General features: G+C 43.3%; 1 protein-coding gene across 2 annotated transcripts in view; it reads left to right on the top strand.

The window, feature by feature from the left end:
- LOC118388165 (cyclin-dependent kinase 18-like) overlaps positions 1–17,072 on the top strand; it is a 58,777-nt gene that overhangs the window by 37,007 nt on the left and 4,698 nt on the right. For both annotated transcript variants that reach the window (XM_052526866.1, XM_052526867.1), the window contains 8 exons: positions 5,334–5,473; positions 6,972–7,118; positions 8,740–8,796; positions 12,351–12,465; positions 12,739–12,833; positions 12,948–13,010; positions 13,169–13,292; positions 13,749–13,869. In XM_052526866.1, the coding sequence (XP_052382826.1) occupies positions 5,334–5,473; positions 6,972–7,118; positions 8,740–8,796; positions 12,351–12,465; positions 12,739–12,833; positions 12,948–13,010; positions 13,169–13,292; positions 13,749–13,869 (862 nt within the window). The remainder of the gene's footprint in view (positions 1–5,333; positions 5,474–6,971; positions 7,119–8,739; positions 8,797–12,350; positions 12,466–12,738; positions 12,834–12,947; positions 13,011–13,168; positions 13,293–13,748; positions 13,870–17,072) is intronic.

Here is a 17,072-nt window from a genome sequence, read left to right on the forward strand (position 1 = left end):
GAGATAAGTGTTTCCAGTTTCAGAGATTTTTGAAGTTCGTTCCAGTCATTGGCAGCAGAGAATTGGAAGGAGAGGCGGCCAAAGAAAGAATTGGTTTTGGGGGTGACCAGAGAGATATACCTGCTGGAGCGCGTGCTATATGTGGGTGATCCTATGGTGACCAGCGAGCTGAGATAAGGGGGGACTTTACCTAGCAGGGTCTTGTAGATGACATGGAGCCAGTGGGTTTGGCGACGAGTATGAAGCGAGGGCCAGCCAACAAGAGCGTACAGGTCGCAATGGTGGGTAGTATATGGGGCTTTGGTGACAAAACGGATTGCACTGTGATAGACTGCATCCAATTTGTTGAGTAGGGTATTGGAGGCTATTTTGAAAATGACATCGCCGAAGTCGAGGATTGGTAGTATGGTCAGTTTTAGAAGGATATGTTTGGCAGCATGAGTGAAGGATGCTTTGTTGCAAAATAGGAAGCCAATTCTAGATTTAACTTTGGATTGGAGATGTTTGATGTGGGTCTGGAAGGAGAGTTTACAGTCTAACCAGACACCTAGATATTTGTAGTTGTCCACGTATTCTAAGTCAGAGCTGTCCAGAGTAGTGATGTTGGACAGGCGGGCAGGTGCAGGCAGCGATCAGTTGAAGAGCATGCATTTAGTTTTACTTGTATTTAAGAGCAATTGGAGGCCACGGAAGGAGATTTGTATGGCATTGAAGCTTGCCTGGAGGGTTGTTAACACAGTGTCCAAAGAAGGGCCAGAAGTATACAGAATGGTGTCGTCTGCGTAGAGGTGGATCAGAGACTCACCAGCAGCAAGAGCGACATCATTGATGTATAGAGAGAAGAGAGTCGGTCCAAGAATTGAACCCTGTGGCACCCCCATAGAGACTGCCAGAGGTCCGGACAGCAGACCCTCCGATTTGACACACTGAACTCTATCAGAGAAGTAGTTGGTGTACCAGGCGAGGCAATCATTTGAGAAACCAAGGCTGTCGAGTCTGCCGATGAGCATGTGGTGATTGACAGTCGAAAGCCTTTGCCAGATCAATGAATACGGCTGCACAGTAGTGTTTCTTATCGATGGCAGTTAAGATATCATTTAGGACCTTGAGCGTGGCTGAGGTGCACCCATGACCAGCTCTGAAACCAGATTGCATAGCAGAGAAGGTATGGTGAGATTCAAAATGGTTGGTAATCCGTTTGTTGACTTGGCTTTTGAAGACCTTAGAAAGGCAGGGTAGGATAGTTATAGGTAGCAGTTTGGGTCAAGAGTGTCCCCCCCTTTGAAGAGGGGGATGACCGCAGCTGCTTTCCAATCTTTGGGAATCTCAGACGACATGAAAGAGAGTTTGAACAGGCTAGTAATAGGGGTGGCAACAATTTCGGCAGATAATTTTAGAAAGAAGGGGTCCAGATTGTCTAGCCCGGCTGATTTGTAGGGGTCCAGATTTTGCAGCTCTTTCAGAACATCAGCTGACTGGATTTGGGAGAAGGAGAAAATGGGGAGTGTTCTGGTGAGTTGCTGTGGGGGGTGTAGTGCTGTTGACCGGGGTAGGAGTAGCCAGGTGGAAAGCATGGCCAGCCGTAGAAAAATGCTTATTGAAATTCTCAATTATAGTGGATTTATCAGTGTGACAGTATTTCCTATCTTCAGTGCAGTGGGCAACTGGGAGGAGTTGTTCTTATTCTCCATTGACTTTACAGTGTCCCAGAACTTTGAGTTAGTTTTGCAGGAAGCAAATTTCTAACTGCCTGTGTATAATGGTTTTTAGCTTCCCTGAACAGCTGCATATCACGGGGGCTGTTCGATGCTAATGCAGAACGCCATAGGATGTTTTTGTGTTGGTTAAGGGCAGTCAGGTCTGGGGAGAACCAAGGGATATATCTGTTCCTGGTTCTAAATTTCTTGAATGGGCCATTAAGATGGTTAGGAAGGCATTTAAAAAAAAAAACAGGCATCCTCTACTGACGGGATGAGATCAATATCCTTCCAGGATACCCCGGCCAGGTCGATTAGAAAGGCCTGCTCGCTGAAGTGTTTCAGGGAGCGTGACAGTGATGAGTGGAGGTCGTTTGACCGCTGACCCATTACGGATGCAGTCAGAGGCAGTGATCGCTGAGATCTTGCTTGAAGACAGCAGAGGTGTATTTAGAGGGCAAGTTGGTTAGGATGATATCTATGAGGGTGCCCATGCTTAAGGCTTTGGGGAGGTACCTGGTAGGTTCATTGATAATTTGTGTGAGATTGAGGGCATTACGCTTAGATTGTAGGATGGCTGGGGTGTTAAGCATGTTCCAGTTCAGGTCACCTAGTAGCACGAGCTCTGAAGATAGATGGGGGGCAATCAGTTCACATATGGTGTCCAGAGCACAGCTGGGGGCAGAGGGTGGTCTATAGCAGGCGGCAACGGTGAGAGACTTGTTTTTAGAGAGGTGGATTTTTAAAAGTAGAAGTTCAAATAGTTTGGGTACAGACCTGGATAGTAGGACAGCCTGCAGAGTTCTATCTTTGCAGTAGATTGCAACACCGCCCCCTTTGGCAGTTCTATCTTCTCTGAAAATGTTGTAGTTTGGGATGAAAATTTCAGAATTTTTGGTGGTCTTCCTAAGCCAGGATTCAGACACAGCTAGAACATCCGGGTTGGCAGAGTGTGCTAAAGCAGTGAATAAAATAAAATTAGGGAAGAGGCTTCTAATGTTAACATGCATGAAACCAAGGCTATTACGATTACAGAAGTCATCAAAAGAGAGCGCCTGGGGAATAGGAGTGGAGCTAGGCACTGCAGGGCCTGGATTCACCTCTACATCACCAGAGGAACAGAGGAGGAGTAGGATAAGGGTAAGGCTAAAAGCAATAAGAATTGGTCGTCTAGAACAGAGAGTAAAAGGAGGTTTCTGGGGGTGATAAAATAGCTTCAAGGTATAATGTACAGACAAAGGTATGGTAGGATGTGAATACAGTGGAGGTAAACCTAGGTATTGAGTGATGAGAGAGATATTGTCTCTAGAAACATCATTGAAACCAGGAGATGTCATCGCATGTGTGGGTGGTGGAACTAATAGGTTGTATAAGGTATAGTGAGCAGGACTAGAGGCTCTACAGTGAAATAAGCCAATAAACACTAACCAGAACAGCATGAACAGCATTCATGAAGATAATCCTACACATTCACACATCTCCAGAATGTGTGAATGTGTACAACGCATCCAACGTTGTCACCATAAAACCAGGAAGGTGAATCATACTATTTAATATATATTTAACTAGTCAGTTAAGAACACATTCTTATTTTCAATGACAGCCTAGGAACAGTGGGTTAACTGTCTTGTTCAGGGGCAGAATGACAGATATTTACCTTGTCAGCTCAGAGATTCAATCTAGCAACCTTTCAGTTACTAGTCCAATGCTCTAACCGCTAGGATACCTGCCGCCCCAATAAGATAGGTTGTAATAAAATTAAACTGAAAAACAAGCAAATACATGTAAAATGTAATGATTTAATCGACAGGATAAAAAGACACGCATTGCTGTTTGAAATGGAAAACAACTGTAACCTGTAAAAAATGGGTTTTCAGATAACTTCTAAATACGAGGTTCCCTGGTATTCAGAGGTACTCATCTCTCGTTTCATGATGGGCATGGACACGTAGCCTACATCATGGAGGGGGTTTTAATCACGTCCAAAACGGGACCTACATGGCTAAAATAATGTGGGCCTCCCATCTGAGCGCAAGCGAGCTGATATAAGACAGGTGAATTGCCGAACATGGCATTATGGCTGGAAAATTATATAAGACAGGTGAATTGTCGAACATTATGGCTGGAAAATGCCAGTGCACCCGTTTTTACGTGACGAAATTGCAAACTAACATACGTTTGACACGAAAGCCGCCTTAACGCCAGCAAGAAATAGAGCCCTTCATGTCTTTGTCCACTTCTCCAATGATTGGGTTTCCTACAGACAGGATGGGACTAGAACATTGTGTGTGTGCATGTCTCACCTGACCTGGCCACAATTAAGAGCACAGATCAAAGGGTTGCTGTAACTGTGATATTTAAATGAGGAGCCAAACAGGCTCCCTTTCTTTCTCTCTCTCTCTGTGTGCCCACTCACAGCAGGAATATTAATCAAACTTAGAACCATTCATCTATTGCCACTTCATTCCATCCAATTCCCCCTCTCTCTCCTTCGTTGATCTCTCTATCGCTCTTTTGTCACATCTGTTTTTGTCACCTTATTTTTCTAAACACTGAGAGCGACTTGCCTCCTAACTTTTAGCTCAACTCAATTCTAACATCTAAATCTCCATCATCACCTGCATGGATGTACACCGAAAAATGGTCTCTGTGTGAGTCTCTGTGTATGTAGGAGTAGCCAGGGCTTTTTAATTTCCACTAATAACAGGCTGTGATACTGTATCTGTCAGAGAGAATAAGTAGACAGAGAGGGATACAGACAGAGAGCGAGAGCTCACTGGGCAAACACTGGTTGAAACAATCCTCGACTAACCTGTGCCCTCGCACACTGACTCTGTACCGGTACCCCCTGTATATAGCCTGGCTACTGTTATTTTACTGCTGCTCTTTGAATGTTATTTTTAACTTGTTTTTTTACTTAACACTTAATCTTAAGTGCATTGTTGGTGAAGGGCTTGTAAGTAAGCATTTCACTGTAAGGTTGTATTCAGCGCATGTGACACATTGATTTGATTTGCTGTCATCACTTCATTTCAATGAAATTACATTGAATAGTCATTGAGTTGATGTCTTTGCCTTCTGAGAGAGAGAGGATATCTCCCTCCATTTAGCCACATGCTCACACGCCTTTGTTAACAATCAGTGTCCCCATGGAAACACGGAGTTAAAGAGCTCACCGCAGTCTACATCAAACACCCCGAGAGGCAGCGGGCTGAACACACATACGCATGTGCACACACGCACACACATACATACACAGAGGTGTCAGTCGATGCGATGGAACAGACATATCTACTCCAAACACATCCAACAGCAGCTAGACCAACAACCCATTCACACACAGGATCAAACCAAGGCTGAAACACAAGCTGTTCAGAGGACTGTAAACACATGCACATATTTCCACACTGTAGCTGATGCAGCCTTGTGTAGTGTCTGAATGAGTGCTGTGTCTTTTGTATTTGTAAAGTGGAATTGTCCACTCAATCTGCTGTGTACAACACTGAAGAGAGGATGTTCAAGCAAGCCTGTCCGTGTGTGTTTAAGGCTACAATATGGAGTATATCTCAGCATCTGTGTGTTAAATGTGTTCCATAACTCTAAAGAGTGCGTTCTCTCTCTCCGTCTGACCTGCAGCACTGACTCCAGACAGCCTGACCCTGCACCCTGAGGCCAGTCCCAGTCCAGTGAGCCCTGAGCCAGCCCCGCCCGGAGCACAGTCCCCCTCCCAGCTCCAGTACCGCAGCAAAGCACCACACCGACACTTCTCTATGGTGGTGAGACAGGGAGGGAGAGTTGGGGAGAAGGAGAAATAGGAACGTTTAGAAATGATAAAGTTCACATTGACATGCCAATTAGTATAGTCTAGCTCACAACACCAAAGTGGTTCCAATCCGAGAGGAACTGCTATACTGAGAGGGACACTAAAGCAAATGTAGCCTCCTGTACAAATGTAGCCTCCTGTACAAATGTAGCCGCCTGTACAAATGTAGCCGCTTGTACAAATGTAGCCGCCTGTACAAATGTAGGTCAAACCTTACTTGAAGGGGGTATACATAAAACATTCATTTACAAAACCAGTTATTACACCTTTATAATATAAGAACTACTGACTGGGTTCCTCTCCTCCCTCTCAAAACGGAGTGGTCATAACTTCCTCTCAGCCTCAGAGCAGCAGCAGCTGCTACACAGCCCACAGGGAATTACAAGCCATCGTCTGAATGTTCTTTCTTTTCCACATAACCCGCCGGGCCAGACACCTTTAGTTCCAAAATTCAGCCATCTTACTTTTCAACAAAAATAACTGCAAAGAGCGACAGTCACAAACACGTGTTTGTGCATGCACACACACACACACACCCTGGGGAAATTCACATACACACAAACACCTTATTTCAGACAGTTCCAGAAGTGTGGTGCAGAGGGGGAAGTGTGAGATAGATAGTCACTCACAGGAGAAACTGTGTCATAGGGTGGAAGAACAGATTAACAGAAGAGGATTGATTCGTCTTGTCCTACATTAAGACAGGTCTGCATTCAGAACCACAGACAGAATAGAAACACAAACAGAAGATGACTTTCTCAAACTAATGATGGTCTAATCGTCCCTAGCTTTAAGTAGACACAATCACTCCATACCTCTACACTGTAAAAACCCATCACAACATTAACCTAAAACTAACCCTACAAATAGCACTGTTGGCCATTTGGAAAGTCAGTCAATCATTTAGCATTACATAATAATACTGTTAGCAATACTCTTTGGATACTATGAGATTAGAAAGGTTCAGAGTTCAGAAGCACAGTTGAAAAATATATGGCACATGGAAATTGAGAAAGGATGGGCTACGGAGATAGGCGGGGTGGGCTTCGGAGATAGGCGGGGTGGGCTTCGGAGATAGGCGGGGTGGGCTACGGAGATAGGCGGGGTGGGCTAACAGCACATGATCTGTAATAGTTAGGACCGAAAATACCATATACCATTTAATGTGTAGATCAAACTATATTGTGTGTCATGTAATACTGTGTATAGAAGTACCATGTATGTGAAAGTTATGAATAATGTGTATGTAAAAAAATAGCATTTATTTTAGTAAAACAAAGTCCTCCAAAGAGGGTGGTGGATGGAGGAATAAATAATAACAATAACAACAATAATAAACCTGTTCTGGTCCAATGTGTCATGTGAGAATATTGCCCATTTATGATGTGTGTATTTGCACAAATAATGATTGTGTGAGTGTTGCATATCGATGACTGATTGATTCTCTGCAGGATGTGAGTAAGCGTATGTCTCTGCCCATGGACATCCGCCTGCCTCCAGAGATCCTCAAAAAGCTGCAGATGCAGAGAGAAATGGAGAATGAGAACAACTCTCCTCCCTGCAAACCCCTCAGCCGCATGTCCCGACGGGCTTCACTGGTTAGTACCCCTATACCCTAATACAGTTGTTCCCAATCTTTTTCGGTTACTGTACTACCAAGTGAATTTTGCTCTGCCTGGAGTACCCCTGAAGAACCCCCTCATTTGAATTTTACCAGTAGGCCTATGGTCTCATGAGTCTTCAAGTACCCCTTGTGGATAGACCAAGTACCCCAACTGGTCCTAGTACCCCTTGTTGGGAACAACTGCTTTAATACCACAATACCCTAACCCAAACCCCTCAGCTGCATGTCACTACAGGCTTCACTGGTTAGTATCACATACCTCAAACCCCTATATACCCATACCGCAATACACCCATACCCCAATACACCCATACCCCTAAACACCCTAAATCAATCCACTCGGACACGTCGTGACAGTCATCACTGTTCAGTACCCTGTACCCCTTTACACCCATTCTGCAGTACCCTAATACACGCATACCCTAATACCCTAAATCAAACCCTTCAGCCGCATGTCCCAGCGGGCTTTCCTGGTCAGTAGAATGAATGTTAGAGCTTCAACCCAAACCTAATATTAGATTAAAGGAACCTGAGTGAACAAATAACACAACAATGACATACTTATTTCATTTAATTGATAAACAATGTTATGCAACACCCAATTCCCCTGTGTGAAAAAGTAAATTGCCCCCTTACACTCAATAACTGGTTGTGCCACCTTTAGCTGCAACCAAACGCTTCCTGTAGTTGTTGATCAGTCTCTCACGACGCTGTGGAGGGATTTTGGCCCACTCTCCCATGCAGAACTGCTTTAACTAGTGACATTTGTGGGGTTTTAATCATGAACTGCTCATTTCAAGTCCTCCCACAACATCTCAATTGGGATTAGGCCTGGATTTAGACTAGGCCATTCCAAAACATAAAATGTGTTGCTTTTTACCCATTTTCATGTAGACTTGATTGTATCTTTTGGATCGTCTTGGTCCTGAGGCAGCAAAGCATCCCCAAACTATCATATGACCAACATGCTTGACTGTTGGTATGAGGTTCTTACTGTGGAATGCAGTGTTTGGTTTTCATCAGGCATAATGGGACCCATGGCATCCAAAAAGTTATACGTTTGAATAATCTGTCCATAAAACAGAGTCTTGAAAACATTGTCAGAGTCTTGATCATCCAGATGCTTCCAGGTGCTTCTTGGCAAACTTGAGTCAACTTTTTGGACGCCATGGGTCCCATTATGCCCGGCGAGAACCAAACACTGAATTCTACACTAATACCCTCATACCAGCATTCAAGCGTAGTGGTGGTAGTATGATGGTTTGGGGATGCTTTGCTGCCTCAGGACCTGGACGACTTTCCTTAATATAAGGAACCATGAATTCTGCTCTGTATCAGAGAATTCTACAGGAGAATGTCAGGCCATCTGTCATAGTCCAGACCTAATCCCAATTGAGATGTTGTGGCAGGACTTGAGATGAGCAGCTTATGCTTGAAAACTCACAAATGTTGCTGATCTACAGCAGTTCTACAAGCAAGAGTGGGCAAACATTTGTCACAAACAGCTATTGAGCGTCAGGGGGCAATTATTTTCTCACAAAGGGGGAATTGGGTGTTGCATAACTTTATGGTACCTTGTGTATTTTTCCATACAGTCTGACATTGGCTTTGGAAAGCTGGAGACGTACGTGAAACTGGGAAAACTGGGAGAGGTAAGAATGTCGCTATGGTTACGTGCTTTCAGCTGCAGTTTAAGGCACACATCCAGCTGTTTTAATAGGTGCAGGATACAGAGAAATTAGAATGGTTGAAACTAAAGGTGTGTGGGTATTCCCAGTGTAGCTATTCAGTGTGTGGATGTTCACCTTCTATTTAACCTCTGAGATGAGAGGAATGTGTATTTCATAAGAGAAAATAAAATAAAGTTCTTTATAAATCTTTAGAACTATGAAATGATGTTTGTTGAAAAGCAGAAAGACTCCATCCCAGCATTGGGGGGGAATTGTCACATGGAACGTGGGGTTGGTTGTCCCTACCAACTCCATTATAACCATATATTAATTGGGGACATTGCCACTGCCAGTATACAATAAATCCCAAGCTCTCTTGTGTTGTTGCTATAAAGACCTCCCTTACCAGTAAACACAAACACTTTTGGCCAACATATCAAAATGTCGTGGGAATATGTAGTGTGGAGAGTGTTTACACAGAGACGTCACCGAGACACCAGAAAATAATGTTGATGCCTGGCCGACGTATAAACAATGTAGAATTTAGAATGTAGATATTCTAAATACATCGGAGACGTCTTGACAATTTGCAAACGATGTCTAAACGGCATCTTCCCGATGCATCATGTATACATCCGTTGGGCAGAGGAATCGGCTCCATCTGGGTTTGTTGCCGCACACATTGTTTCTGACACACACCCACACAAACCTACTCAAAATGTCATATGTTGTTCTCAAGTCATAAAATGCAGAATTTTGTTTGAAATATTGTTTGATCAAAGAAAGGCTTGGCTATTTCTAAGACTATGTATGCTATAGTGCTTCTTTTCCTGTTCCAAAAAGAATAAGCTACTAACAAACACTGTGACAACCAACTACACACTGGTTGTCACAAGTGTACAGAGTGTGTTTGATTGCTTATAACTCCATGTTGGAATAAGATGAGGATAAAAATGGTCCCCATTTCAACCCAAGGCCTTTCTTTCTATAATGTTGAAAATAGTCTTGTAAGATATACTGGTGCTGAGAACTACACGAGAGTAAAACGTGTGACAACCAACCCCGGTCTCCCCTACTGCATACCTAGTCCTACATAGCAATATTAGATTGATTTATAGAACTGGTGTGTGTAGTCTCACACACAGTGGCTACTTATCTGTCGTCTCAGACTGTACTCGTGAACCCTGAGTTACTGTTAGTGCAGAGGAGCAGTCAGACTAAATAGGCTACATCTGTCCTAGTCATGCTCAGTCATTAGGGTCAACAACTGGGCTACATCTGTCCTCGTCATGCTCAGTCATTAGGGTCAACAACTGGGCTACATCTGTCCTAGTCATGCTCAGTCATTAGGGTCAACAACTGGGCTACATCTGTCCTCGTCATGCTCAGTCATTAGGGTCAACAACTGGGCTACATCTGTCCTAGTCATGCTCAGTCATTAGGGTCAACAACTGGGCTACATCTGTCCTCGTCATGCTCAGTCATTAGGGTCAACAACTGGGCTACATCTGTCCTAGTCATGCTCAGTCATTAGGGTCAACAACTGGGCTACATCTGTCCTCGTCATGCTCAGTCATTAGGGTCAACAACTGGGCTACATCTGTCCTAGTCATGCTCAGTCATTAGGGTCAACAACTGGGCTACATCTGTCCTCGTCATGCTCAGTCATTAGGGTCAACAACTGGGCTACATCTGTCCTAGTCATGCTCAGTCATTAGGGTCAACAACTGGGCTACATCTGTCCTCGTCATGCTCAGTCATTAGGGTCAACAACTGGGCTACATCTGTCCTAGTCATGCTCAGTCATTAGGGTCAACAACTGAGCTACATCTGTCCTAGTCATGCTCAGTCATTAGGGTCAACAACTGTGCTACATCTGTCCTAGTCATGCTCAGTCATTAGGGTCAACAACTGGGCTACATCTGTCCTAGTCATGCTCAGTCATTAGGGTCAACAACTGTGCTACATCTGTCCTAGTCATGCTCAGTCATTAGGGTCAACAACTGTGCTACATCTGTCCTAGTCATGCTCAGTCATTAGGGTCAACAACTGAGCTACATCTGTCCTAGTCATGCTCAGTCATTAGGGTCAACAACTGGGCTACATCTGTCCTAGTCATGCTCAGTCATTAGGGTCAACAACTGGGCTACATCTCATAACAGAAAGTTGTCCCCTTCCACCTGTCTTCAGTCACTCCGTTTCACAATAGCTGGATAGGTGTAAGCAATCCCTGTATTTAGTTTCCTTCATATTGCGTCATATTGAAACCTATGCAGTCCTGCCAGATCTGTGGAAGAGTGAACATGGAAGACAGCATGGTGGAAGCAGTGTTCTGGAATGGCATGCAGTCTAGGTCGAGGGGGCGGGGGTTAGTTTACTGTAAACACATGTCCTAACAGAACTAGTGTCTGGTCAACTATGACTGCTCATCTACATAACAAGGTGGTCATGTTTAAAATACCTTACATCCTGCCATGAGACAAGCCAGTGTTTCAAAAAAAGAGACAGCAATGACAAAAGATACCTGGTAGCCAAACAAACCTTCTTTATAAGTTAGGGCTAAGGTTATGGGGTATGGTTAGTATTAGGGCTAAGGTTATGGGGTATGGTTAGTATTAGGGCTAAGGTTATGGGGTAAGGTTAGTATTAGGGCTAAGGTTATGGGGTAAGGTTAGTATTAGGGCTAAGGTTATGGGGTAAGGTTAGTATTAGGGCTAAGGTTATGGGGTATGGTTAGTATTAGGGCTAAGGTTATGGGGTATGGCTAGTATTAGGGCTAAGGTTATGGGGTATGGCTAGTATTAGGGCTAAGGTTATGGGGTATGGTTAGTATTAGGGCTAAGGTTATGGGGTATGGTTAGTATTAGGGCTAAGGTTATGGGGTATGGTTAGTATTAGGGCTAAGGTTATGGGGTATGGTTAGTATTAGGGCTAAGGTTATGGGGTATGGTTAGTATTAGGGCTAAGGTTATGGGGTATGGTTAGTATTAGGGCTAAGGTTATGGGGTATGGTTAGTATTAGGGCTAAGGTTATGGGGTATGGTTAGTATTAGGGCTAAGGTTTTGGGGTATGGTTAGTATTAGGGCTAAGGTTTTGGGGTATGGTTAGTATTAGGGCTAAGGTTATGGGGTATGGTTAGGGATAAGGTTATGGGGTATGGTTAGTATTAGGGTAAGGTTATGGGGTAGGGTTCGTGTTAGGGATAAGGTTATGGGGTAGGGTTTGTGTTAGGGATAAGGTTATGGGGTAGGGTTCATGCTAGCGATAAGGTTATGGGGTAGGGTAAAGGTTATGGGGTAGGGTTAAGGTTATGGGGTAGGGTTAAGGTTAGGGATAAGGTTATGGGGTAGGGATAAGGTTATGGGTAAGGTAGGGTAGTGTTAGGGATAAGGTTATGGGTTAGGCTCAGTAGTCAGGGTAAGACATTTGGCATGGCCATAAAGTGATGACCATTGTATATGTAAAAAACTGATGTGATTAACTAATTATTCCCGTTTCCTATTTCCTGTTTCAATTACTTCCTGTTCCTGTGTAGGGGACATATGCCACAGTGTTTAAGGGGCGGAGCAAACTGACGGAAAACCTGGTGGCGCTGAAAGAGATTAGGTTAGAGCACGAGGAGGGAGCGCCCTGTACAGCTATCAGGGAAGGTAAAAACACACAGCGTATGTATGCTGGAACATTGGTACATTGTGGGAGGCATCATGTCCATCTAGAGAGACTAATACAACCATCAAACCTCTCCTAACCTCTTCTCACAAAACACATACTGTACCAACAGGGTTTTTGTCTCAGATTTACTACAGTAGCTTTTCAGAAGAACTCAGGAGCAGAACACTACCACCCAGTGGCGCTAAAATGTCATTAGGATGTCCTCACTCCTCCATGCAGCATCCAACCATTTTCTCTGTGCGTCTCTGCAGTGTCTCTACTGAAGAACCTAAAACATGCCAACATTGTCACGCTGCATGACATCATACACACAGAACGCTCCCTCACTCTAGTCTTTGAGTACCTGGTGAGTAGTACACACCTTTCAAATACTTCATGATCAGTATAATAACCTGTGTTATATCTGCTTGTTTTACTTACAAGTTAAAGTTCTGAAAATGTGTGCATGTGTGTCTCTCAGGATAGTGATCTGAAACAGTACCTGGACAACTGTGGAAACCTCATGTGCATGAACAATGTCAAGGTTAGTCCAGCCTACTGAACACCGTTAATCATCATCAGACAGAGACGTTATGGCTTCCCTCTCTCTGCCCCTCTCCTTCCCTCTCTCTGCCCCCTCTCCTCTCTCTCTGCCCCCTCTCCTTCTCTCTCTCTGCCCCCTCTCCTTCACTCTCTCTGTAGATCTTTATGTTCCAGTTGTTACGTGGTCTGTCCTACTGCCATAAGAGGAAGATCCTTCACAGAGACCTCAAACCTCAGAACCTGCTCATCAATGACAAGGGAGAGCTCAAACTAGCAGACTTCGGTATGACACACACAGTCTCACCATACAGATACACTGACATTGGTAACCTAGTAACAGATCTCCCTCTACATTATCTAGGGCTGGGACGATACCATCGCATTACTCTTTAGTATCATGTCAAGGAAAGAAAACACGATTTAACTTCTTTAGGAAAACTGCCCTAATGTTAGAAACAAACAGCAGTATGTTGTCATCCAGAGTAATTTATTTATTTTCCAAGCTATAGCACACATTAATTTACCTACAGATTGTTTTTAAAAGGACCAAAGAGTTTGGTCTGCATCCTGTTTTTATTCTTGGCATACAAACAAAAATTGCGAAATTGGTATTGCCCCAGCCCTAATATTATCTCTAACCTTTTCAACACGTATCCTGCATGTAGATAGAAGACCAGATCAGTAGATAAAATGCTCCCTCTTTGAGATCCAGCTCATGACTGTTTGTTTGATTGGTCAGGTCTGGCCCGGGCCAAGTCTGTGCCAACTAAGACCTACTCCAACGAGGTGGTGACTCTATGGTACCGCCCCCCTGAAGTACTGCTGGGTACCACAGAGTACTCTACACCCATCGACATGTGGTGAGTACATTCCACACATATACACACGCATATGCGCGCACACACACACACACACACACACACACACACACACACCTCCATTCTGACTCACAGAGACAGAGGCATTTCAACAAACCTACTCAGTGTCACATTGTTTAAAACCCCTTAAGGATCGGCCTCTCTTTTTTTTCAATTTTCGACTAAAATGACATACCCAAATCTAATTGCCTGTAGCTCAGGCCCTGAAGCAAGGATATACATTTTCTTGGTACCATTTAAAAGGAAACACTTTGCAGTTTGTGGAAATGTGAAAGGAATGTAGGAGAATATAACACAATAGATCTGGTAAAAGATAATACAAAGGGGAAAAAAACTATTTTCTCTCCCATCATCTTTGAAATGCAAGAGAAAGGCCATCATGTATTATTCCAGCCCAGGTGCAATTTAGATTTTGGCCACTATATGGCAGCAGTGTGTGTGCAAAGTTTTAGACCAATCCAATGAACCATTGCATCCATGTTCAAAATGTTGTACCAAGACTGCCCAAATGCGCCTAATTTGTTTATTAATAACTGTTCATGTTCAAAACTGTACAGTCTCATCAAGCAATAGCATGGTATTCTTTCACTGTAATAGCTACTGTAAATTGGACAGTGCAGTTAGATTAACAAGAATTTAAGTTTACTGCCAATATCAGATATGTCTACGTCCTGGGAAATGTTCTTGTTACTTACAACCTCATGCTAATTGCATTAGCCTACGTAAGCTCAATCATCCAGCAGGGGACCCACCGATCCTGAAGAAGTTTTAACCTTCATTAACACTACCAGAGTGAAAACCTAAATGAGGGAGAACATGTTTTGATTAGATATGTTTACCACACTATGAATCGTCACAGCAACATAGCTAAGCTGTTCCTTTACTTAACTCGCATGTAAGCCACCACTCTTGATGTGAGCAATCACCATGGTGATCATTTCAGCAATCACATTCATTAACCTTGAATCTCCAAAGGCTATTATCCAGTAACACAACAATACAGAACCTTTCATAAATTAATTTGCAAAACATTCCTTTCATCAGTGGATGGGTCTCCATCGGTGCAGACACCCTCAGTGATAAACAAAGGGAAGCAGTGTACTCTGACACCCTGCCTCTTACACAGGCCTGCTCGTGATCCCAACACAGTCTTTGATGTGTGTCTGTGTCTCTGTTCTACCGACGAACCTCTTGCTGTGTGTGTGTGTGTGTGTGTCTGTGTGTGTGTGCAGGGGTGGGGCAGATTAGTGTGTGTGGACATTTTTAACTATACTTATGTGGACCAGATGTCCCCATAAGAATAGTAAACAAACCCCCAAAAAAGGAAAAAGGCTATTTCTAAGGGGTTTAGGTTTAGAATTAGTGTTAGGGGTTAAAGGTTATATTTAGGAGTTCGGTTGAGGGTTAAGGTTGGGGAAAATAGGATTTTGAACGGGAGTCAATTGTGTGTCCCCACAAGTTTAGCAAAACAAGACTGTGTGTGTGCATGCTGGCTCCCATGTGATGTAATGTTATGATTCCATCAGTATGTGTGTGTGTGTGTGTGTGTGTCTCTCCAGGGGTTTGTTATTTCCATGGAGACACTACCAGAGGGGACCGTTTACACGGTCCCAGAACCCACGGGACTGAGTGTCCTCAATTTATCAAGCAAGATATTGAGCCCTGCACATGTCTCCTTGCTTTATGAAGGGTTATCCTTTGTGCCTACAACTCAGTGCAACGATGTCGATGTTAAGGAACATCCGTTTAAGGGAATACTTTAGCTCCCCTAATCATGATGTTTCTACTGAACCAGTAGGTTGCTCACCTGCAGGTACTCTGACTCCTTTTAGAAGTAAGAGTTATTTTGTACCTCCATCCAATCACAATCACTCTATTGAGACATATTGCAGACTTGTTAAATAATAGGTTGTTCATCTCCTTAAGAACAAACAGGAGTACATATCTTTCCATATTTTATCTAAGGATGAAAAACAAGCGTTGCTTGATTTACAATCGGTTATGTCAGTCCTTACCCCCCTGCTGATAAGGGTGGGTTGGATGTACTCATGGATAGGACTGTTTATGTATAGGAGTGTCAGACAACTGCTTGACAACACCTTTTTACAAGAAACTCAGAAATTACCCTACTTCCCAATTTCAGAACACGATCTTTACCGTCTTAGATGGGTATTTATGTTCTGGTCAGATAACCAAAAAAGAACATAACTTTTTGGCTACTTAAAATTGCTACTTTTTATACTTTGCCGAAATTACACAAGAATGTTACAAAACCTCCAGGGCGCCCTATTGTAGCGGGCATTGATGCAGAAACGGCACCTTTATCATTTTTTGTTGACTTTTTGATTAGACCACTTGCAGAACAGCTCCCCTCCTTGGTAAAGGACGCCAGCAGTATGATCTCTATCATTGAATCTCTTGATCCTCTTCCTGAGAATACTTTGTTAGTTACTTTTGATGTTGAGTTATTATACATTAATATTCCACACGAGGGCGGTATTGGAGCTATGGAACATTTTCTTCTGCAACGTGATACCTTCCAGTGCATGTTTTATAACATTGGCTGAAATAGTACACACACACACCTATTTCATGTTTCATGATTTCTTTATTCAGACGAAGGGTACTGCTATGGGATCCCCCATGGCTCCTAACCATGCTAATTTGTATGTGGGTTAAATGGAGAAACAGTCCATTTTCAATCCTCTCAAAAATAATTTCTTGCCGAACATCATTATTTGGCAACGGCATATTGATGGAGGGGTGATGCCAAAGAGCTCCAGGCATTCCATGCTTTTCTTAAATCTTGTTCTGATCATCTGAGATTTACTATGCAATCTGACACGCGTCAAATCAGTTTCTTGATCTTCTGTGAGGATAATGTTCTATACACTGATCTTTACAGGAAACCTACTGATCGTAACAGTTTGTTGAGGGCTGATAGTTGTCACCCGATTCCCTTGAAAAACAGTTTGCTCTACAGCCAATTCTGTCGAATCAAAAGAATTAGCAAAAAACGAATCACATTTCGACAGAAAGAAACGCAAAGAAAATTAAAGTAGAGGGGGTACAAAAATGGTCAGATTAAAACTGCCATTGAGAAAATTCAAAACAAACCGAGACATTATCTTTTTCAAGGACAGTCTCGCAAAAATAAGCATTCTTGCGTTCTAACTACCCGCTAT

The sequence above is a fragment of the Oncorhynchus keta genome, chromosome 10, assembly GCF_023373465.1.
Source record: "Oncorhynchus keta strain PuntledgeMale-10-30-2019 chromosome 10, Oket_V2, whole genome shotgun sequence".
Lineage (NCBI taxonomy): Eukaryota > Metazoa > Chordata > Actinopteri > Salmoniformes > Salmonidae > Oncorhynchus > Oncorhynchus keta.